This window comes from Oncorhynchus kisutch, linkage group LG11 (genome assembly GCF_002021735.2).
Source record: "Oncorhynchus kisutch isolate 150728-3 linkage group LG11, Okis_V2, whole genome shotgun sequence".
Taxonomy (NCBI): Eukaryota; Metazoa; Chordata; class Actinopteri; order Salmoniformes; family Salmonidae; genus Oncorhynchus; species Oncorhynchus kisutch.
The window spans coordinates 61,907,623-61,932,555 of NC_034184.2; the positions used below are offsets into that span (position 1 = coordinate 61,907,623).

General features: G+C 44.2%; 1 protein-coding gene across 10 annotated transcripts in view; it reads left to right on the top strand.

Annotated features, from left to right (window-relative positions):
- The window catches only part of LOC109899456 (anion exchange protein 2), a 78,732-nt gene extending 53,954 nt beyond the window's left edge, over window positions 1-24,778 (top strand). For all 10 annotated transcript variants that reach the window (XM_031836039.1, XM_031836040.1, XM_031836037.1 and 7 more), the window contains 21 exons: window positions 4,298-4,457; window positions 4,629-4,867; window positions 7,343-7,467; window positions 9,484-9,683; window positions 11,919-12,055; window positions 14,259-14,439; window positions 14,525-14,660; window positions 15,041-15,242; window positions 15,482-15,587; window positions 15,723-15,907; window positions 16,104-16,317; window positions 16,501-16,707; window positions 17,013-17,161; window positions 17,335-17,529; window positions 18,168-18,404; window positions 18,543-18,632; window positions 18,815-18,981; window positions 19,357-19,610; window positions 19,887-20,056; window positions 20,600-20,773; window positions 21,181-24,778. In XM_031836039.1, coding sequence (XP_031691899.1) covers window positions 4,298-4,457; window positions 4,629-4,867; window positions 7,343-7,467; window positions 9,484-9,683; window positions 11,919-12,055; window positions 14,259-14,439; window positions 14,525-14,660; window positions 15,041-15,242; window positions 15,482-15,587; window positions 15,723-15,907; window positions 16,104-16,317; window positions 16,501-16,707; window positions 17,013-17,161; window positions 17,335-17,529; window positions 18,168-18,404; window positions 18,543-18,632; window positions 18,815-18,981; window positions 19,357-19,610; window positions 19,887-20,056; window positions 20,600-20,773; window positions 21,181-21,261 — 3,609 coding nt within the window. In that variant the 3' untranslated portion in view covers window positions 21,262-24,778. The remainder of the gene's footprint in view (window positions 1-4,297; window positions 4,458-4,628; window positions 4,868-7,342; window positions 7,468-9,483; window positions 9,684-11,918; window positions 12,056-14,258; window positions 14,440-14,524; window positions 14,661-15,040; window positions 15,243-15,481; window positions 15,588-15,722; window positions 15,908-16,103; window positions 16,318-16,500; window positions 16,708-17,012; window positions 17,162-17,334; window positions 17,530-18,167; window positions 18,405-18,542; window positions 18,633-18,814; window positions 18,982-19,356; window positions 19,611-19,886; window positions 20,057-20,599; window positions 20,774-21,180) is intronic.
- Window positions 24,779-24,933: the final 155 nt, after the last annotated feature.

The window sequence follows — 24,933 nt, forward strand, 5'->3', positions numbered from 1 at the left end:
ACAAAGTTTTAGCTGCCTGTTGCCTATAATGGCTATTGTTTCAGTCCACTATCATAGGCTATAAGGTTCCGATTTTAAGAAACTCCAGCATGTTTACTTTGTCGGGTTTCAGTGAAGACCGGAGAGAGGTAACTACGTTCCCTGCCGTGTTGAACAACCTCTCTGACAGTGCTGGTAGCACACATGCACATCTACTTTTTGGCAAGCAGAGCCAATAAAGGTAAACGAGAGTGGTTATCCCGCCACCATGACAGGGGGTCTGGTTCTTTCCCTTCCATATAGCAGGTCATCTCGGTGTCGGCACGCACTCTCAACTTTAGTTGTTCTACAAAAGTTAGGCTATATGTTTTGATTTTTAATACATCACGTGTCTTTCTCACAGGCTACAAGTGAAGACAGACACTTCCTGAGACGCAACTGCTTGCGTCCTTATCCAATTCCGAGGTGCATATTGAAGATATTGGAAGGACTGTCCACATTTACTTTTTGTCAGCCAACAAGATGACTAGGTCTAACGAACAGCAAAAGCACTAGCCTATGTTAATCTACTATCCCCCATAGTAAAAAAGTTGACCTGTTCTGTATGAGAAATGAATATTCCAAATATAGTCTGGGACAGTTGTAGGATGCAATGTGGCTGACACAACGGATAAGAAATATGGCTTAAAATGTTAAACATTTAGGCTATTTCTTCACATTATAAGTGCAGCAATGCGCACATGGCAGTAGGCTATAAACGAATGTTCCATTTGCGGGAAAACACCATTATCAAAAGTGACCGCGAGCGAATGTGATTATGCATGTAATGGTTTTATTATAAGATAATCTCTTTACAACAGGAGTAATATTAGCCTATCACTTGTGAGTTTATATATTATTACTTGTGAATAATGCCCAGCATGAGAAACAGCCTTTTCTCTCTCAACTTTTTCTAATCCTAGTTGCACACCTCATGTAGTAGCCCATAGGCCTATATGTTTTGATAAGGTTTGTGTCTTAACACATACTAAATAAAATGGGTGAAATTAGTTGATTTAGACTGGACCATTATCATGCACCTGTCTCCAAATGGACACTGGGAAAAAAATACATTTTATCTATGCACTTAAATAGCGGATGGAGGATGCTTTCCCTGTGATTCATTTTCATGCCAGCCAGGTAGGCTATACTCCTGTTGTAAAGAGAAGCAATGTGCTTAATATTAGGAAAGTTGAGCAATAAATATAGTAGGCTTAGCCTATAGAAAGCTGATGGGATCCTCTTTTTTAAGAGGTCATCACATCACCGCAATTGCATAGCCTATAGAAATATTGCGCAAAATCAGCTCATGGGCTCTCATGAAGTGTTTGATTAGATTTTTGATAACATTTGCATTGATGTGAGAATGATTAGAGGGGCAATAGAGTGCTGAGTACCAGGCAGTTAGCTAATTTGGTAGGCTACTAATGACCATCAGCAGCATAAGAGCTTGGAGCAGCCTAATTACCGTGACTAAACATTTGACTGCCTTCATGACTCATGATCGCTGGTGTGGCGGTAATACGGTCACCGCAACTGCCCTATTTGTGGCACATGTTGACACTGTCAGGGATTCGTCTGGAGGGTTCTGTGTTTTACGCCTGTGTGTGGTATGTGTGTGTTTGTAGGTCACACCATAACTCCATGACATGGTAGCCATTGCTATGAAGATAGTTTTGTGCTTTATGAATATTTTCTTACTGTTCCATTTTCTTCCCTATATTTTACACATGCAGCCCCATTGCGGGAAAAAAAGGTGACATTTGAAGGTAGAAAATTGCACTGATTAAGCTAAGAGTTACTCCATACACACAGTGCAGATTTATCTATTGGTGTTATTTGGTGTAAGATGGACGAGTAGGGAAAAAGCCCATTGTCCACCATTTCTACAGACTGATGGGGAGTGTGAGGTGGAATAATCATCTCATCAATCAATGTTTTTTCCTTGGTCCCCCTCGAGTGCAGGGGAGAATTTAATCTACCGATGACATGTTAAATGGCCTGAGAAAGGGTTTGGAGGGGCGTTAAATGAGGCATGGTGCCGTGACTGTTTGGCCAGTGTCACAGGAGGGGAGAGTGCTCAGTGAGGAGCCGCACGATCAGTACTGTAGCCACAGCAAAATCTGCTTTGCCTTAGCGCTGGACAGAGGAGACAAGGAGAGGATCCCCCACTTTGTTGGGATCAAGTTCACCTGTGGCTCCACCTTTGCAACCATCCTTATCACAGCACGTCTCCGGCAGCCCAATCTAGCACCCTGCTGCAGGGGAAAACATCACTTACCTCAGGGTTTCTCAGCCCTCTCCTCAGGGACCACCAGGCGTTTCACATATTTGTTAAAGCCCTGAACTGGCACACGTGATTCAATTATTATTATACTGAACCAAAATATAAACGCAACATGTAAAGTGTTGGTCCCATGTTTCATTTCATGCTGAAATAAAACATCCCAACATTTTTCCATTCGCAGAAAAAGCTTATTTCTCTCAAATGTTGTGTACAAATTAGTTTTACGTCCCTGTTAGTGAGCATTTCTTTGCCAAGAGAATATATCCACCTGACAGGTGTGGAATATCAATAAGCTGATTAAACTGCAGGATCATTACACAGGTGCACCTTGTGCTAGGGACAATAAAAGGCCACTCTAAAATCTGCTTTTGTTTTGTCACACAACACCATGCCACAGATAACTCAAGTTTTCAAGGAGCGTGCAGTAGGCATGCTGATTGCAGGAATGTCCACCAGAGCTGTTGCCAGAGAATCTCTACCCTAAGCTGCCTCTAACGACGTTTTGGAGGATTTGTCAGTATGTCCAGCCGACCTCACAACCGCAGACCATATGTCATCATGCCAGCCCAGGACCTCCACATCCTGCTTCTTCTCCTGAGGGATGGTCTGAGACCAGCCACCCAGACAGCTGATGAAACTGTGGGTTTGCACAACCAAATAATTTCTGCAGAAACTGTCTCAGGGAAGCTCATCTGCGTGCTTGTCATCCTCACCAGGGTCTTGACCTGACTGCAGTTTGCCGTTGTAACTGACATCAGTGGGCACACTGCAGAAGTGTGCTCTTCACAAATGAATCCCTGTTTCAACTGTACCGGGCAGATGGCAGACCGAGTGTATGGCGTTGTGTGGGTAAGCGGTTTGCTGATGTCAATATTGTGAACCGAGTGCACCATGGTGTCGGTGGGGTATGGGCAGACATAAGCTACGGACAACAAACACAATTGCATTTTGAATGCACAGAGATCCTGAGGCCCATTGTCGTGCCATTCATCTGCCGCCATCACCTCATGTTTCAGCATGATAATGCACAGTCGCAAGGACCTGTACACAATCCCAGGAAGCTGAAAATGTTTCAGTTCTTCCATGGCCTGCATACATGGCACCAATTTGAGCATGTTTGGGATGCTCTGGATCAATGTGTACAAGAGCGTGTTCCAGTTCCTGCCATTATCCAGCAACTTCACACAGCCATTGAAGAGGAGTGGGACAACATTCCACAGGCCACAATCAACAGCCTGATCAACTCTATGCGAAGGAGATGTGGCGCGCTGCATGAGGCAAATGGTCACACCAGATGCTAACTGGTTTTCTGATCTACACCCCTACTTTTTTTTGTGACCAACAAATGCATGTCTTGTGAAATCCATAGATAAGGGCCTACTGAATGTTATTTCAGTTGAGGCTGTTGTAGTGTTCAGAGACCAAGCACAAGCTCTTGTCCTTTCAGTGGATTTTTCCTGTGGGAGGACTAGCACTTCCTTCAGTGTCAGTTTGGTTTGAGCTGCATGGCTTTGACAAGGGGAATAGGGATGAATGAAGTTGGCAAACAACCTCAATGAGCAAATCTGAATAAATGGATTGCCTAAAATGGACAATGGCCCAGTCCCGGAAAAAGTTCCTTGGCACTCCCATGTTGATCTGAAAGAATTGTATTAGCAATATAGTTGTAGCCATAACATTTAGAAGACTTGATGACATTTTCGCCATACTGATTTATGTCTATCCAAACCGTTCAGATTTACTGTGGGTCTAGAGGTTGTTTCTGAATGGGGCCTTCAACATGGTTCTTTCTCAATTCGTCTTTCCTTGATTCCTTGCATCCTTATCAAAACCCATTGGAGAAGGTTCGAGGGGAGAGGGAACTTCTCCTCCAATACAATTTAAAAGTAGTCGAGGAATCACAGAAAGATTCATTGAGATGAAGCCAATACCTTTTCCTGTCTTCCCTCACTGATCTAAATTGACCCTGTCCTCCCTCTCTTCCTCTCTCAGCCGGAGGCGCCATCAGCCTCGTCCATGCGAGGAGCGGTTGAGGAGGATGAAGGGGACTTGAACAAATCTCTGGGGGTCCAACGCTTTCAGCAGATCCTCAGCTCCGCCCCCAGGGTCCCCGACGAGCAGCACCGCACCTACAACGAGGAGGACTTTGAATGTAAGCACACACACAATTGTTCACACAACTTGCTCACATACTTTTGCAGAAATTGTGGAGTGGATTACCTTTTTTGTGAATCGTAAATATAAACCGTTGATTTACTAATAAAATAAGTCCCTCTGAAAACCACACAAAATGTTTGATCTACTAACCATTTCCCTGCTGCAGACCACCGTCACTCCTCGCACCACATCCACCACCCCCTGTCCAAGCTACCCTCCGATGGGAGGAGGAAGAAGAGCGGCAAGAAGAAAAAGAAGGGAAGAGAGCGCAAGGACAGTTCCGGCCCAACCAGCAACACCGCCATTGAGGAAGGAGAGGATGAGGAAGATGATGAGGAAGAGGGTGGAGAGAGCCACACCCATCTCTCTGAGACAGATTGTGACACCGTCAAAGAAGACGTACATGTAATGACACCTTTCATGTTTTCAAATGCGCTTTAACATTCACTTCAGTTGTCTTGTCAGTTGTTTTGTTTTTTAAACATGAACCAAAGGTAGCATAGCGTAAGGCAGGGTTTCCCAAACTCGGTCCTGGGGCCCCTCCTGGTTGTACGTTTTGTACTAGCACTACACAACTGATTCAATTAACCAACTCATCAAGCTTGGATTATTTGAATCAGTGTAGTGCTAGGGAGAAGAAAAAAAAACATGTCCCCAGGACCCAGTTTGGGAAACCATGGCGTAAGGCAATATGCATATCTTACTCCACTGATACTTGGTCTGCGTGTCAAATGACACCCTATTCCCTATTTAGTGCACTACTTTTGACCAAGGCCCAGGTAGAAAATGTAGTGCACTATAAAGGGAATAGGGTGTCATTTGGAACACTGACATGTTTTTTTTTTTTTTTTTTTTGCAGTGTGGCTGGGGTTCAACAGATTGAACCCCCCTGTCAGCATTTATCATATTTTCCTCTATGAATATTTAAACACAAGCTTAATGAATTATTTAACTGGTTTGGGGTTACACTGTTATATCACTGACAACTATTGTGTTCTGCCACACAAGACCGGTTTTGACCTGTGATTTTCTCATATGAAGCTTTCTTTTATTCTTGAAATATAAAAGAAATGCTCAGTGTGAATTCTCACAAAACCCTGACGAAAAAAAGACCATGATTTTTGGGATGTTTTTACGAAATGTAATCCATAAAATAATCCTTTGGAGGATTGTTGACATGTATATTTAACATTTTTATCTAAAATAATTTATCAAAGTTGGCATATTTATGACATTTAGGCCTCACCCATGTTTCCTTTAATAACCTTTTACTGCAGTGGGCTAACTCTGGGTCGGTCACAGTGTTTCTTGGTAGTGTTAAACAAATCTACTTTGAAACAAAAGTACACACCTCACACACATGGTTATGGGCAACAGCATTAAAAGAAGACACTAGTACCATGTCAGATACAGAGTTGAAATTTATTACATTTTGAGTTTGAAATATATCGCTGTGCGATGGTCAATATTAGATAACTAGAGCCTGCAGGATTTGTTTTATCGACTGTGGTGTTTAAAAATGCTGAGCATAACTTTATCACAGACATACCTCTCCCCTCTTTGCAACAATTGAATCAATATGCCTTGACAATTTACAGTCTTAAGTTGACACCAAGCAGTTTAGTCTCCTCAAAACAGCCACATCATTCATTACCAGATTCTGCTGAGGTCTAGAACTTAGGGAATGATTTGTATCAAACACAATGATTTCCGTTTTAGATATGTTCAGGACCTTTTTGTTACTAGCCACCCAATCCAAAACTGACAAACTCTTTGTTTAGGGTTGCAGGGACTTCACTAGCTGCGGTTGCTGACGTGCATAATGTTGACACACAGGCTTTGTTCAATGCTAGTGGTAGATCATTAGTAAAAATAGAGAACAATGAAGGGCCAAGTGCCACCTTGCAAAATACCACACTTTGTTTAACATTAGAGAAGCTACCATTTAAAGAGAACCCTCAGTGATCTATTAGATAGATAGCTCTCGTCCCATGATATGGCAGGGATGTAAAGCCATAACACATAGATTTTTCCCGATTTATGGTCAATAATCTCAACGGCTGCACTGAAATCTAACAAAGCTGCCACTATCTTATTATCCATTTATTTCAGCCAATCACCAGTCCTTTGTGTCAGTGCAGTACATGTTGAGTGACCTTCTCTATAAGCATGCTGAAAGTCTGTTGTTCATTTGTTCACAGAGAAATAGCATTGTACCTGATCAAACAACCTTTTTCTAAACGTTTGCTAAGAGCCGGCGGCAAGCTGATTTGGTCAGCTGTTAGAACCAGTAAAGGGCGTGTTTACCGTTATTTGGTAGTGGAATCACTAGCTTCCCTCCAGGTCTGAAGATGAACACTGTTCTCCGGGCTCAGATTAAAGATATGACACAGGAGGGGCAATGTAGTCTGCTACCATCCTCAGTAGCTTTCCATCTAAGTTGTCCAAACCAGGTGGTTTTTCATTATTGATGGACAACAATCATTTTCCCATCTCTTCCAAATTACAATGCTTTTCTTTCATTATTAGGTATTTTGTGCATGAATATGATGGCTCACAGTTTGCCCACTTTGCCAATTAAATAGTCATAGGCAGAAAACACTCAACTTTACAAAAGCAATAAACCAAGCTTTCTCATTCAGCATGTGCCGCTCTCTGATGACAACATTTGGTGAAAATCCCCCATTAATGTGGTTATTTTTTTTGTTGTGGTCTAGGTTTTGTGATGAATCCCTCTGAATGATTTTAAGTCTATTCATTTTCTACATATTTGTATTGTTTTTTTCCCCCCCTTTACCGTAAACCCTATTGCAGTTATTTTCAATAGTATGTTGAATATACAGAATGTTCATGTCATGTGTGCCCTTACTCCCTCCATAGTTCTTTCTGTCAGATGAAGATCGCCTGGCCACACCTACCACAGACAGCCCCCACCCTGCCCGAGGGATGGAGGTTGTGCCTCAGTCTGCTGTGGGCACTGAACCTGAAGATGCCGCCTCCACCGAGTGAGTACACCTCTCTGAATACACCCATATTTTTATTTCATTATTACCGTAATGAGGTGATTGGGTGAGATCATTTTTGCCAGTTGAAGTGTCACCCTGCTTTGCGTCACAACACGACAAGGACTCTTTTGTAGCACTTAGCCTGATACTGCTTGCTCTGAGGCGTTCTCAGTCACTGATTGGATGAGAGAGAGTGTGTGTGTGTGTGTGCGCGCGCGGTCTCACCCAGTCAGGCCGGCACACACTGTACGTTACCATGTTCCCGGCATCCAGGCAGCCTGCAGGGTTCTGATCTAATAGGACATGATTCATTCCCTTGCAACAACACATATTTCACCTGTCTGACTGTCTCCATAGAGAACAGAACACTGACCCTTCCTACTAACACACCTCTCCCTCCCTCCACCTATGGTATTTAGTCTCAGGACACATTAGTGCTTTGTCTTTTCTCCTTTCTCCAGTCTGCCGAAGTTTCGCTCTGTGTGGACTTCCTCCTAATAGTACTGCTAAAACTGCAATACTATATACATTGGAAGATAGATGTCAAACAAGTGGATTATTCTGACCGGGGAAGGAACTTCTGAATATAGTTGGGGAAAGTAACGGCCAAAGTTTTTTTATTTTTTTTATTTTTTCTGAAACAACCATAAAGTGCTTAGGAGACAGTTTGACGTCTTTAGGTGAGTGAGTGTCGGTTTTGGGAATGATCTGTTTGCTGGACTGACAAATTCTAAGTGGGCATCTTCACTCCTTAGTTTATGATGACATTTTTAGGATTTAGTGCACGTGATTTTTTTTTTCTTCTGTGAAGTTGGCTTCCTGTATGTTTGTTCCAAGGAATGTTGAAGGAGACCAACAAACCGTTCTCCTCTTATCTTAGAAAATGTGAATTTTGTCATCTATTGACCCCTAAATTAAAAATGAGTTAAGTTGTGTAGCCCACTTCAGAGCCCTATACTATGAATCAAGTTTGAGGAGTTAGCGAGGTAACTTGGGTCAACTCTGAGATCAACTTGGGATAACCGACACCACAAAAATCGTGCAGCTTTTAGCCAGGTACATTTCTATGGCAACATATCCTTCAGAACTAATCTGCTCTGGGGCAGGCTAATTCAGGGTTAACTCCATTTTATCCTGAAGTGTCTGAGCCACAAGTTGAGAACCAATGAAAACCGATTCTCTCCCTCTCGCAAAGAGTGTGTCACCATACCCTTCATTTGAGGAAGATTACTAATTTAAATATTTTATTAATCAAATGTACTTTTGTGCGTTAAATTCCTATCATATTAGTAATGACATTTAGTAATGACAGCGTTTGCTTTCTGAATTGTACATTTCGCGCAATTGTGTTTTGAAATTTGTTAGCGGGCTAACTGACAGCCGCATCCAACCATAGACATACAGTATAATCCATAGATGGCAGTTCCCATTCAAGTCAATGACATTGTCGAAGGCTTAGGCCTAAACGTTTGTCTATATACCTACCATGAATGAAATAAATACTAAAAAGAAACCTGATCTCCTTTTTGAGTTGAGCTACACAATTTTGGAAGCCATTGCTAGTGTACCCGTAAGTTTTAACAGTCAAATTGCCATGGTTCGAGGTTCCAAAACCCTAGTGGATTATGTGTATGATCACAATGCAATAAGCTATTCCACAGATCGAAGGAGCGCTATGAGTGGGGAATAGTCTGCTAAATTTGCCAGAACTTTTTATTTCATTTAGATTTTGGCACAAATAAAAATGTGGCACTGACTCACCCATGGATTGATGTTTCAGCATTGTCTCAATGAAGAGTTTGGTGTTACAAGCCTGCTAGAGTTGGAGGGAGGCGGACGATCAATATCTACCATCGTAGTACGGATAAAGCCTGACCTGGAATGTGAAGCTAACTAAAGTTGGCTAGCTTTATAAAAGCCTGAGTAGCTAGCTTGCTTTCTTAGTACACCACTCAGGGTCACGTCTTAACTTTTATTGACTTTAAAGTTATTAACCCTGTTTCTCTCCTCTCCCAGAAAGCCCTGTCCGACCTTGTCCAGCAGTGACCCATCCGACCCCGCCTCTCTGACCCGCATAGCCAGCCGCAGCTACGACCTGCAGGAGCGCCGACGTACGGGCAACATGACTGGCGCCGAGCAGGCCAAGTACCATCGCATCCCCACGGATGAGAGTGAGGCGCAGACCCTGGCCTCGGCCGACTTGGATGGCATTAAGAGTGAGTCTGGGGAAATGGAGAAACATCAATTTAGACATTTCGGTCCGGTTTACAGATTAAGCCTAATCATAGACTAAAAATAATCTCTATTGAAAATGCTTCTTAGTCCAGGTTTAGGCTTAGTCTGTATCTGGGAAACAGCCCTACATGTTCAGTCATTCATTTGTTGTCGACCGAAATGAAGCAATGTTTTAGTGCTTACTTTATTGTATGTATTATTAAATTCAGAAGACATGTTGGTTCTCTCTTTTATGTTCAAACTTCTTGTACATTTCCAGACTGTTTTGTCCATTGGGAGATTTGTTCAGAAGCCCAGTACTCTAAACTCTCCCAGACCTTGGAGTGCTGCAGTCATCTGCTCTGCCAGATTAACTTTTTAAAGACGGCTGTGAGTGTGTGTGTTTGTGCGTGCAATTCGGCCTGTTTGATATCCCACATTATTACTCTTCCAGCTGAGCACTGTGATTAGAGTGGAAGAACAATCTTTGGCTCCACTGAAGGTCGGAATGCTCAGAACAGAGAATGAAAGAGAGGGGGGCACACAGGGGTACATTAATGAGGGGCACTATGAGTCAGTGTGCCCCCCCCCCCCCGTTGCCCTGTGACGTCCCCAGCTCCAGGGGCACCAGAGGTGATTTACATCAGGGGGGGTCGACCCCTCAGTGGACAGCGGCAGCTTATCAGAGTGTGGCGGACAGGAAGAGAACAGGAGCGAAGTCCTCTTGTTAAATTTGCCTGTTCCCGCTGTCAGCTGAGGCCCTTGGAACCAGGCCCAAGCCAACCTAGTGGCTAATTGAGAAAGCTGCCCTTCTGGTTCACAAGTCCTGAGTCATTAGTAACAATAAAACAATGGGGAAGAGCTAAGTCATCTGAAAGAACAACATGAGAGGGAAGCTGATGATCTGATGTAGGTCCAGTGCCATCATGGGGCTACTTGACATAAATGGTGTGGCCTTTGTCCTCTAATTTGTCCTCTTTCTCCTCTCAGCATAGAGATCATATTACATTACTAGTCATAAACCCTTCAAGTTTCAGAATGGTCCGAAAATGACATAGGTGACGCATTTTATTCGGGAATTTTAATTCCTCATTCTATGATCTTTTATTTTCTTCCCAGAACTGCAAAGCAGCCTGGGAAAGTGCCTTTGTGGCTGGTTGCTGCTCAATGATTGGAATGATTAGATCACTCTCTCCTTCCCCTTCTTGTTCAACCCTCCGGTTGTTAGCACCTCCGCTAGCTAATGCGCTCGGACGGTTTCTACCTCAACCAGGTCAGGTGGTGGTCAAGTAATGGCAACTTTTTTTGCCGCTTTTCTTTGAGCTCCAGTCCTGGACACGCAAGGACTGGATCTTGAGACGGTAGAGGTGACTGTTCCTCATACCCATGCCAGTTTATGCGCCCACCTCCAAGCTCATCTCCTTCAAGAGTGTTATCCAGTTAGGCCCGTCCCACTCGGGGTCTACCCAGACACTCATGAGTCAGGAGTCAGACACATCGTGGAGCCTCTAGGGCGGACTAACGGTTCCAGTGGACATTGCGTGGAAGTCGGACAAGTTACAGCAACACCTTACAGCAAAACCTGGACAAAGAACAAGAGGCTCACATGACAGAAGATTATACTTTGTTGCTCTCCAGTTTCACTCGCTGGGTTTTCCTTAAAGGACCAACAGGACAACTTGTTCATTAGGAGAAAATGCTGTCATTTTTCCAAAACCTCAGAGTTGATGAAGGTGCTCAACGACCAGGGTGTTTCTCAAATAGGGAAAAAAGGCCACTGATAAAGGTAAGGTTCCTATCTCTAACAGGATCATCAAACCTGTTGCACCTACCCTCTCAGATATATCTGAGAGACTCTCTGCCATCCAGCCTCCTTGCCCAGGTTGTACTTCGTTTGAGGCCACAGCAAGGTCAGGTGGAAAAAAAGCAGCAGCCTGGCCTCTGAGTGTGGGACTCTGAGATTTGACCTGATGGTGGGAACGTCATCCCAGAGCCAAGAGCTCACCGTTAGGAAGATCAATGTTTGGGGAAAAAGCTACAACACTACAATGGATTGTTGACCACTGTTAGTCAGTGTTTGCGATCACAATCGCCACCACAGTCATATTCAAAACAAAGAATAAGGGGATGTCAATACATGATGGATCACTATATAGAGACAATCATGAATCTCTATTGCGATGCCTGTCCATATATGGTGATGATTTTGCATTCATCTCTCACTTTTTACTCCTCAGGTCATCGTTTTGAGGATGTCCCTGGGGTACGGAGACACCTGGTCAGAAAGAGCACCAAGGGCCAAGTGGTGCATGTCGGCAAGGACCACCAGGAGACCAGCATACGCAGCCAAAAAAAGGACCGGACCCCACATGAGGTGAGCGTCCAAAAAAACGAGCATTAGTACCCACTCCTTTGCTTGTGTTGGGAAACAGTGTCACATAGTCCCTTGTTTCAGATAGTATGATTGGGTTTTATTCATTTAGATGTTTTTCATGGATTTCCTGATGTTTTTGGCAAGGAGGAAGGTTTGAAGGTAGATGTTGCTGCTTGTTTTAAGACATTCCATGTAGGACACGTGTAGGTGATGTTTGTCTTTGGAGACCAGTTTCTATGTTTTGCTCAGTTTAGACAAAGGTAAATGGGGTTCATTGTTTTCTTGACCCCCCCCCCCTCATCAACTGGAAAATACAGCAACAAAAAAATCCCCTCGTTCTCTGTTTGGGCGCAGCCCCCCTACAGTATCTTATGTGGATAGGAGAGGGGGCAGAACACAATTAAAAATGAATGAGTTATTTTCTTTCACACATCAAAAAGAAAGAGGCAGCGAAGAGTTCAGGTAACAATACACCCGGTGCTCCCTGAGAGAGAGAGCCATGTTTTAATAACACACACACACAGAGGCCCCCAACAACATGTTCCTCTCATGGTAAAGAGTGTGTACGAGCTACAGTGTGTGTGTGGGGAGATGTAAGGGTCGCCTGCTCTGTGCATGGGTCAGTGTGATGAGCCCACCCTCTCGCTCCTTCCAGTCGTTACCGGCAGTGGTTCTGTACCGTTCTGCCTCCCGGCCAGACGGAATGGTCCTATTGGACTACTCCGGCCATATGGCCCGGCCCCAGAAGGTGAGGCGGCTTAGCCGGCCAGACACAGGTTCCAGGAGTGTGGGTTTGCATGTGGCGCCGTGTGTCTGCACGTGAGGGTAGTTACAGTATGATCACTCGCTAATCATCAGTTATGTTGTTGGCTTGGTACTAAAACAGGTAGTAGTGGGTTGGGTCGCACTAACTCACCAGCATAGTTTCTCTTTAACCAGCCTGTTGTGACGTGATAAGGCTGTAATGGTGCAATACTGTGTTTCTACTCATCAGAGTCTCTGCTATTCTACTGTATTTATACCCATATGAGTCTTCAGTATTTCTACTCATCAGTCTCTAAAATGTGTACTGTATTTCTACTCATCACAGTTTGTGGATGTTCGGGAAGAACTTAATCTCAACGGAGCGTCTGTGGTGCTCACTCAAATGGTTTTGACTGAAATAATGTTGCGTTTACTAGTTGCTTCGGCTATTTTCTGTCCGTGGCCTATATTTGCGAAGTGTATTGACTTTGAGGATAATTTCAATGCATGTTTGTTGGGTGCTAATATAACAGAGTAACACTGTTGAGTGCGTTTCTGTTTGACGTCAACATGCACCTGGGTTCAACTACCATTTTAAAATATTTTGAACATTTTGCTCCAGCCTGCCTAGAATGCCAGATGGACTGGGTTTGTAGTTTGGGGACTATTTTATTGGTCCATTGAGCCAGGCAAGCTCAATCAACCACAAATAAAGTATTTAAAATAGTAATTGAACCCAGGTCTGATACATTTTGCATGGTTTTCAGAAGTCAGCAGGTTCAAGGCCTGGTGCCAACTACTTTCACACTTGACATTTTGAAGAGTGAAAGTAGATGACTACGTGTCCATATGTGTTTATCTGGATATGCTTTCCCTTCCTTATAATGTCGACTGTCTTTAAAGAAACAGCATGATCCTGAGAAGAGCTAGCGTTCATTCTAAAATAACAGAAGAATATGGCCCAAAAAATGCTATCCGGGATCCTTGGGACTTCCCTAACCCCTTGCCTAACCTTAAATAGAACCCTTGCCTAACTTTAACCCTTACCTTAACCATTTTACATTTCAACTTCAACTGGGTAGGGCCATCCCAAGGATCCCGGATAGCAAGGACCGAAGCAGATCTAGACACATTTAAGCTAATCGAAAACAATTTCCCCTGATAGTTCAGTTATTCCAATCCTCACTGAATCTAATCAAGTTTCCTCAATAATAACTTGGTTTGAAGTGTTTGAAGGAGATGCTGGTTTCAACATTTCAGACTCCTGGATGTGCATGGGCATCTACACAGAACATGCTAATATCATGGATATTGACTTGCATTGGTTTTTGGACAAACATGCTACAAAGTTAGCAATTGGAGACGGTCACTGGCCAGGTAAACAGACTTCTTACAGGGTAAGGAAACCAATATGTAATTTGGGTGAACTATCACTTTAATATCCATCTCTCCCTCTCAGGTGTTTGTGGAGCTGAACGAGCTGATCATGGATAAGAACCAGGAAATGCAGTGGCGGGAGACAGCGCGTTGGATCAAGTTTGAGGAGGACGTGGAGGAGGAGACTGATCGCTGGGGCAAACCCCACGTGGCCTCGCTCTCCTTCCGCAGCCTGCTGGAGCTCCGCAAGACCATCTCCCACGGTAGGAGAGGAGGAGAGAAAGAGTGTGTGTGTGTACATCTGTGTGTGCCCTCACTGCAGTGTGCCGTGTCTCCTCTGCCACCCAGGGGCGGTGTTGTTAGACCTGGACCAGAAGACTCTGCCTGGCATCGCCCACCAGGTGGTGGAGCAGATGATCATCTCAGACCAGATCAAGGCTGAGGACCGCGCCAACGTGCTCCGAGCCCTGCTTCTCAAACACAGGTACAGCACTACCACTACACCTACAAATCGTCTAGGACCGCTTAGTGAAAAAAACACTCTTAAGACGATCTCAACTCTTAGTATGGAAGTACGGAATACTGCCGTAGTTTTATCAAATTAAGTGTTTGGACATTACTGTATTTATACTCTGGCTGTTGTTTTTCAACAGGATACATAAGACAAAATCGCTGGAGTTCGTCTAACATTCTGATCTCCTAGATGAAATGGCATTATTAGTTCAGCATGTCAATTCACACGGATGAACTTTCCATGCCTGTCCCCCACGCTGCCTGCTTGCTTGGTAGGTCCCACCTCGCCCTCTCTCACGCGATGTATCTCCTGCTCAACCTCTGTGTGCCTTTCCTTCCCTCTCCCCGCAGTCACCCGAGCGACGAGAAGGAGCACAGCCACAACCCCTTCCCCAGGAACATCTCTGCGGCCAGCCTGGGCAGCATGCTGCCTCACCACCACAGCTCCAACCACATCCACCAGCCAGAGCCCTCCGTCACAGAGCCCCTCATGGGCTCGGCCAGCTTGGCGGAGCAGGAGACGCGCGTCGATGTGGAGAAGAACGACGTGCAGGTACCTACAGCTCCGGGTTGATTGATACTATGTGGTTTACTGTTGCGAATGTAGGTTAGATAACTTATTTGACTGACGGAGAGAGCAGGCAATAACATTGTGGTGGAGACATGTTTATTTGGATAGATATGTATCTTCTAGCAGTTCATGGTTGATTCCCTTTTTAATGATTACGGTCTCCCGTTGGTCAGCTAGACAGACCTGCGTTAACTACGTTATAATTTGGTGTTCTGCAACAGAAGGAGTCGACTCCAAATATTGGCATGCACAGGTCCAAGTCCAAGCATGAGCTCAAGCTGCTGGAGAAGATTCCAGAGAACGCTGAGGCCACTGTTGTCCTTGTGGGTGAGTTGAATTGTGTTTTCTTTCAAGAAGGTACCGTACGGTACCCATTGTTAACTGAAAATGAACCAGTAAATACTGGCTGAAACCGGAGTGTAAAATATTGCAGTTTCCCAGATACTCTGTTCCTCTTTCCAGGCAGTGTGGACTTCCTGGAGCAGCCCACCATGGCGTTTGTCCGGCTGCAGGAGGCGCAGGAGCTGGACTCTGTACTGGAGGTCCCCGTGCCCGTCAGGTTCATCTTCGTCCTGCTGGGACCCTCCAGCACCAACATGGACTACCACCAGATCGGACGCTCCATCTCCACACTCATGTCTGACAAGGTCAGCGTGGGACCAATTTAGAGCAGACCAAGACAATGGATAGAGTGCAATAGTAAACCTTCCGTGTTGTAATTTCACTGGTTTCAGTTTCCATTCATGTTTTCATTTGGTTTAACTGTTGTTACCTCTGAAACCTCACACAGGATGATGAGTATAAATCCTTATATGTTGTGTGTTTCCCTCCCCTTCCCTGCAGCACTTCCATGAGTCGGCCTACCTGGCCGACGACCGTCAGGACCTGCTCAACGCCATCAACGGCTTCCTGGACTGCAGCATCGTGCTCCCCCCCTCGGAGATGGGTGGCGAGGAGCTGCTCCACTCAGTCTCTCGCTTCCAGAAGGAGATGCTCCGCAAGAGGGAGGAGCAAGGAGCCCTGCTGGCCAAGGAGCCCAAAAGCCAGGAGGAGAAAGGTGGGGGGAATTCTGACATTTTGGTCAAATGATGTCCTAGCAACTTTCCCAGCGTCTCAGACCGTTATCTGGATGATAATGTTTTAAGAGTTTCCCCTTTTTTTCCCAAACCAACTTCATTTTTGTAGTGCAGATTTTGAAATTGAAGTCCATGTTAACACTGTCTGTGTTCATGTCTTCCAGAGTCCCTTCTATCGCCCGGGAAGCCGGGAGACGACCCCCTGCAGCGTACGGGACGCCCCTTCGGCGGCCTGATCCGGGACGTGAAGCGCCGCTACCCAAAGTACGCAAGCGACTTCAAGGACGCGCTGAACGCCCAGTGCGCGGCGGCCGTCATCTTCATTTACTTCGCCGCCCTCTCCCCAGCTATCACCTTCGGAGGCCTCCTGGGTGAGTCCCCCAGGGGTTAAAGATGGCTAGCAAATTCTGGCACATTAACAGAAATGTTGATGAACGTACATTTTCCCTGTAAGTTCATTAAGTAAGGTGAACAATGAACAGGATGAAAAAACTAACCACTCCACAAATCCATCCGATACCAATCTACCCCAACCAACACACAACCAGACACTTAGCATGTGTTTAAGTCAGGCGTTGGAGCTGTATTTAATGTTATTTACTAATGTTTTCAAATAATGTTAGGTCGTTTCCTGAACGTTGCCTGTGCGGTTTCTTGACTGTGTGCCTTGTGGTAGGTGAGAAGACTGAGGGTCTGATCGGTGTGTCTGAGCTGATCGTGGCCACGGCACTGCAGGGCATTCTCTTCTGCCTCCTGGGGGCCCAGCCGCTCCTGGTGGTGGGCTTCTCTGGACCCCTACTCGTCTTTGAAGAGGCCTTCTACTCTGTGAGTAAACTGGATTCGGAGATAACATTCTTAACTACTGCTTAAGAATCCCTTTTGTATTTCCCTGCCGTTGATGGTGTATGTAACAAATCTTCCGTCAGTGTCATAACTTGTCACATCCTCTACCACTCTAGTTGCTTGTGTCCTAACCTCTCTCGCTCATATATATATAGTTCTGTAAGGGGAACGGGGTGGAATACCTGACGGGCCGGGTGTGGATCGGCTTCTGGCTTATCATCATCGTGGTGATGATGGTGGCCTTGGAGGGCAGTTTCCTGGTTCGCTTTGTCTCGCGCTTCACCCAGGAGATATTCTCCTGCCTCATCTCACTCATCTTCATCTTCGAGACCTTCTCCAAGATAGGCAAGGTATTGTAAACCTGGAGCTCAGTTGATTACAGTATTGAAACTGATAAACTATTTAGTGCCCTTATTAATGCTAAAAGCATTGGATTTGTAGAGGGGGGATCAAATCTGTCTCTAGATTGGACTATGCTCACAACATGGGGTCAAAATAATACATTGCATAATGTGATGCAAAATGCATCTTACTGTGACACAGAACTTAAAAAATACTAAATGTATCTTACACTTGATTGTTGACATACAAAACATTTTGGGACCGTATCGACTGGACTAATAAAACAAAATACCAAGAGTTTTTGAGTGGTATTTTCCTTTTAACAGGTAAGTATTTTGTGATTGAGTGGCCCTGATCCGAGAATATAGTGAATGGGACAGAAAGCCCGACTATAATCCAGCTTCATGAGTTCAGGAATGTTACTATTTTCAGACCTTTGCCAACACAAGACTTTGAAGGGATTATTTGTCTATGAATTAATCTCCATTCTCAGAACGTGTTTGTGCGGGGACCTTAAAGGTATAATGTCAGTTTTAATCTCTCTGAAGTCGTGTTGAAGTGATCTCGGTCTGAGGGAGGTAGTGTGTGCGGGCGTGCCAGCGAAGCCGTGCTTTAATGCAAACCATTTTTCTGTGTCGCCGGGCAGATTTTCGTGGAGCACCCGCTGCAGCGCTGTTCCTCTGGCAACAGCACGGCGGAGAACTCCACAATGGAGAATAGCCCCCTGGAGCTGTTGCTTGGCAACGGCACCATTTCGGTGGTGCCGGTGAAGGTCTGGAGGGAACCCAACACTGCACTGCTCTCCCTGGTGCTCATGTCTGGAACCTTCTTCATTGCATTCTACCTGCGCAAGTTCAAAAACAGTGCCTTCTTCCCCGGCAAGGTAAGATACAGAACCATTATCAGGATGTATGTCAATTTAATACAAACTTAATAAAACTAAACATAATTATTTTGGAGTTTGTCGAATCACAGAACGTTCCTCCCTAGTGTCCCTTCATGTTGTTTTTGTGTTGTTCAGCTACGTAGGATCATTGGCGATTTCGGGGTACCCATAGCCATCCTCATCATGGTCCTAGTGGACTACAGTATACGTGACACTTACACACAGGTGAGCAGTACTGCAATGACAAGAATTCCAAAGGCCTTCATTAGTTTGTTAATTGAATTGTTTCGATTAAGCTTAACTTCTGTTTTACTGATAAATTCTATAGAACCCGTTTCTTTGAAGACATATTACGTCATGTCATTACCCTCTATTACACACGTCACTTTCTCCTTGACCTTGTGTAGAAACTGAGCGTGCCCAGTGGCTTCTCTGTGACCAGTCCTGAGAAGCGTGGCTGGGTGATCAACCCCCTGGGCATGGACACCCCGTTCCCCATCTGGATGATGTTCGGCAGCATGCTGCCCGCCCTGCTGGTCTTCATCCTCATCTTCATGGAGACACAGATCACCACGTGAGTTAGGATCACACACACCTCCCTCCCATCCCCCAGGGTCTTCTTTCCCCAGATATTCAAATCAAAATCAAAACTTTATTTGTCACATGCGCCGAACACAACAAGTGTAGACCTTACCGTGAAATCATTACTTACAAGCCCTTTAACCAACAGTGCAGTTCAAGAAGGGTTAAGAAAATATTTACCAAATAAACTAAAGTAAAAAAATATATAAAAAGTAACACAATAACATAATTAAAATACATGGTGTGAATAGACGGTATATACAGTGTGGTGAGGACACGCATGGAAGACATTACATTTGATGTATTATATATTTATCAGATTTAGTCCTTCTCAACCATCTCCCTCCCTCCCTCCCTCCCTCCCTAGGCTGATAGTGAGTAAGAAGGAGCGGATGCTGGTGAAGGGTTCTGGCTTCCACCTAGACCTGCTGGTGATTGTGGTGTTAGGGGGCACCTCGGCCCTGTTCGGCCTGCCCTGGATGGCAGCCGCCACAGTGCGCTCCGTCACGCACGCCAACGCCCTCACCGTCATGAGCAAGGCGGTCGCCCCAGGTGACAAGCCCCGCATCCAGGAGGTCAAGGAGCAGCGGGTCACAGGGTTGCTGGTGGCCATCTTAGTAGGTGAGTGTCTTATCGGCTAGATGTAGAATAGACTAGAATGGAGGATGTTTGGCGCTTCTAAAAAGTTTAATGTAGCTTCCTCCCTTCTCTAGTGATTTGAAAACAGGATAAAAACAAAATATACAAGTGAAATATCTGTGACTTTGCTTCTGTTGACTTGGCTTTTCCCATTCTTATTATTTTACATCAGACTGAAAGAAGAGGCAACTGTAATAGAGTATTAAGATGTACTCAGGTTCAGTCATTTCTCTAAACTCTTCCTCCCTTGTCCTCTAGGCCTTTCCATCGTGATCGGAGACCTCTTGCGTCAGATCCCCATCGCTGTGCTGTTTGGCATCTTCCTCTACATGGGCGTGATGTCACTCAACGGCATCCAATTCACCGAGCGCCTGATGCTACTGCTGATGCCCCCTAAGTACCACCCAGACCACACCTACGTCCGCAAGGTGACCACGGCACACAGTCACAGAGAGAAACTTAGAGCAGTGGCACTTGGTCCGTATGCATTATGATCTGAAAGGCAAAACTGATTCTAGTTCAGCAACCCCTACTCTGAGACACTTGTTGGTTCCCAAAACCTTTTTGGCCCTGATTCACCGAATAGCTAGTCTGCCTGATGCCAAACTCCGTCTTCCTGACTACAGAATCTGGGGAGGCTGATATGATGTTGTAGGCATTGATAATGAAGGGGGGGAAGGGGTGCATTTTCTTCTGTATGTTTTTCTCATTCAAACACACAATGCATACAGCCACACACAGCCCCCAAGCACCGCCCCCTTCCATTACAGCTCAGTGGGTCAAAGCTGTCCTTTGCTGTGTACCACGTGGGTCACATCAGCCATGCTACCGAAGTGAGCCTTTCCTGTATAAAACACTATATAAACCCGTAGAAGCTATTTACCCCAATGGGATACCAGACTGTGTATACATACTGTGTGTTATTACGGTAATCCACCACATTAACCCATAGTCACTGTGTGTCCCCCCAGGTGAAAACGCTGCGGATGCACCTGTACACGCTGATCCAGCTGGTGTGTCTGGCGTCGCTGTGGGCCGTCATGTCCACCGTGGCTTCGCTGGCCTTCCCCTTCGTCCTCATCCTCACCGTGCCCGTTAAGATGTTTCTGCTGTCACGTATCTTCACCACCCGAGAGATGCAGTGTGTAAGTTAGCCCACACGGCGGCACACTAGGCCCATTCACTAGCTTTAGGCCAATTCACTAGCATTCAACCTATGGGCCCTGGTCAAAAGTAATGCACTATATAGGGAATAGGCTGCCAATTGAGGCGCATCTACCGTCTAAACTCTGAGGACATTTGAGGAAAGGACCTTATGGCACATTATATGAAAAGCGTAGGGAGTTTCTACTTGAGGCTGTCCGATCTGCTTGTTCTTCGGGGGGGTTTTAGGCCTGGCTTGGCGTAATGGACTTTTTACCCTGTATAAAACGCTGTACATTTGATTGATTGAAGAAAGATTTACAATTCATCTACCTAATTCAAATCAATCAATCTTAATCAATAGTATAGCTAGTTCCTTGCTCTAACATTCTGCTCTCTTCTCTCCCAGCTGGATTCTGATGACGCAGAGCCCATCTTTGATGAGAGAGAGGTCCATGACGAGTACTCAGAGATGCACATGCCTGTGTGACCCACACCATCATATGCCTACCTATCGCTAGATTCATCCCTCAGTGGCCAAACCAACCTGCCAATCACTCTACCAGCCAATGAGAAGCCTGTCCAAGGGAAAACCCTATATACCCAATTGACAGACCATCATTGAGCTCTGTCGGTCCTGGCTTCCATTGGTTTAACCACACCTGACCGAAGGGCAAAGATGTCGTATGCAGGCTTGGTTCCCTTTCAATCTCATTCACTTGGACCGAGTTCAATTGGATGCCATGAATGATTCAACGTTTTCATGACAACATACAAGCGGTCTCATGATGACACACAGCAGCAAATGGAGACCCATTATAGGGGGCACATCATGTCATCGGAAGGGGTTAGGGGTCGGAGCACTTTGTGGCGTTAGGGATGAATACCGACTGAAAGGTCCAACCAGTTCAGCATATTTATTTTATTCATCATCCATGTTTTTATATATTGCTACATATTTTTTTAAATATCAGTGGAGGATAGGTTCAAATTCAATTGTGTTATAGATTTATATATATAAGTAAGTAAGTTGTTTAATACACAATGATAAATTTTTCAACCCTGAAAGGGTGCGCTGATTCACATTGAATGTGTGGATGATTACATATGGGATACATTCCTTGAGTCAATATATTTTAAAATATTGCTATTTTATTTGATTTTGTTCTCTTTTTATGTTTAGCTCTTTTAGCTCACTAAGCGCCTTATGAAGATGACGATAACTGTACTGAGGAACGTTGTAGATGTTGCCTTATTTGTTTTAAACGGCTGTAATTTCAACAGTCACTTTTAAGCTCAGCACTTTTTAAGATACCAAATTTGGAAATTTGTTTTTGTGTAATATTAAATTAGTGTTTTATATTTGACTTTAGGTTTCTTCTTAGTCTATCAAATACTAAGCTGTGTAAAATAGAGATGCCTTACAGTTTTATCTCCATACCATTCCATTAGCTAGTACGGAAGGAGTCAGATTTTTATGTTTCCAAACAATTGCAAAGGGGACACAACCTGCTCCAATGTCCGACTGATATCAAGCTAATAAGGTAGTGGAGTCGAGTGATTTTACCAGTAGTCATTACAACACAGTACTTAACAGGTCAGCAGTCACAGCGGTCTTGTGGAGGCGTGATGAGATGTGGGAATCTGTCTGTGATTGTGTGGTTTGTTCTGACAGAGAAACGCTATGCAAAATGCATGTTTGTTTTTTTAAGTTCTTATCATTCATTTTCATCCAGTCAGCTGTGCTTATTTGGCCGCTGTGGTGGCTCAAGCTTAGCGGCAGAGAGGAACCAAATGTAACCAAAGTACACATGGTAGTACCAAATGCTTTTAAAGTACTGTACTGAACGTAAATGTAACTCTCCCCAAACATTTTCTATGTAAATTGACTGGAACTATTTGTCCGTATATGTAGTACTTTCACATGTATTTGAGGTACTGAAGTGGGATCCCATCTCTCAAGTGCTACACATTCTTACACATTTCTGAAGTACTGTCTACACGAAATAGTGATACAGGTAAATGCCAAAATAATGGAAGCATTGAGTAAATGAGGAATACAAATGATATTGAAAGCAGGTGGTTCCAGAGTTAATTAAGCCGTTAACAAACCATCATGCGTAGCGTCATGAATAAAAAATCCTGGGTGAGCTATTATTTTGGCCACCATGGCTTTGCCCGCATAAGATGACAATGCCCCATCCACAGTGCACAAGTGGTCACTAAATTGTTTGAGGAGCATGAAAACGATGTAAACCTTAAGCCATGGCCATCTCAGTCATGCTTATGGGAGATTCTGAAGCAGCTCCTGAGACATTGTTTTCCACCACCATCAACAAAACACAAAATAATGGAATTTCTCATGGAAGAATGGTGTCACATCCCTCAAAGAGTTCCAGACAGAATCTATGTCACGGTGCATTGAAGCTGTTCTGGCTCGTGGTGACCCAACGCCCTATTAAGACACTTTATGTTGGTGTTTCCTTTGTGTTCACAATGAGGGTGATAATGCAGATGCAGTATATGTCCTGGGGGGGACATCTTTGAGTTCTCACTGTCAACCTGTCGGCATAAAGCTTGTCTATTTTTGAGGAAAGGACTTATTTGTTTATTTTCTGTGTGAGTGGTTTTATTTCTTGCCAGACCTCGGCCATGTAAATAGTTTTTAGTGTGGTCAGAACAATCTAATGTGGTTCAGTCATCTCTGTTTCTTGACACCTGGTTAATAATGTTTCCGAAGTGGGCAAAGGGGTTCAGCAGGTCAAGACCATTCTCTTGCAACATTCCATTTTATCATACATCTAAGGTAATTTGAGTAATTATATTATCACGTGTCGGCTAGAAGCAAATGCATTGTCTAAAATGCATAAATGATACAAATTTCTGTTCAGTCCGTGTAGAGTTGACAATCACCTTAGTATTTCCCATGCCACAGGAATGGCTTGAAGCCTTTTTACATATATTTTTTTATATGTATGTATGTACACGCACACTACCAGTCAAAAGTTTAGACACATCCACTCATTCAAGGGTTTTTCTTTATTTTTACTATTTTCTACATTGTAGAATAATCGTGACGACATCAAAACTATGAAATAACACACATGGAATCATGTAGTAACCAAAAAAGACAAACAAATCAAAATATATTTTAGATTTTTAATTCTTCAATGTAGCCACCCTTTGCACGCTCTTAGGATTCACCTGGAATTATTTTCCAACAGTCTTGAAGGAGTTGCTGATCAGTTGTTGGCTGCTTTTCCTTCCTTCTGTGCTCCAACTCATCCCAAACCATCTGATGCAACACTCTGTCACTCTCCTTTGTCAAATAGCCCTTACACAGCCTGAAGGTGGGTTGGATCTTTGTCCTGTTGAACAACAAGCGCAAACCAGATGGGATGGCTTATCGCTGCAGCCATGCTGGTTAACTGCCTTGAATTCTAAATAAATCACAGACAGTGTCACCAGCAAAGCACCATCACACCTCCTCCTCCATGCTTCACGGTGCGAACCACACATGCGGAGATCATCATCCATTCACCTACTCTGCGGCTCATAAAGACGCAGCAGTTGGAACCAAAAATGTCACATTTGGACTCATCAGACTAAAGGACAGATTTCCACCGGTCTAATGTCCATTGCTCGTGTTTCTTGGCCCAAGCAAGTGTCTTATTTTTATTGGTGTCCTTTAGTAGTGGTTTCTTTGCAGCAATTTGACCACGAAGGCCTGATTCATGTAGTCTACTCTGAACAGTTGATGTTGAGATGTGTCTGTTACTTGAACTCTGAAGCATTTATTTGGGATTCAATTTCTGAGGCTGGTAACGGGGATGGATGTAGGGAAGGTATTCTGTACATGATTGGCAGAGCCCACCATAAACAGTTTTACATTTTTTTTTAGTTCAAGTTCAAAGGAAACACCAAATATTCTGGGTGTTCGTTGCTTATGTTCAGTGTACATAAATAGTTCAAATATTGATAAGTAAAGTAACTTTTATTTAACTTGACCTGTGCTGTAGTGTTCTTTTTATTGAAGAATTCCACCAACATACAGTGCATTCGGAAAGTATTCGGACCCCTTGACTTTTTCCGCATTTTGTTACATACAGCCTTATTCAAAAATGTATTTAAAAAAAAAAAAAAGTACCCCATACATTTTTGC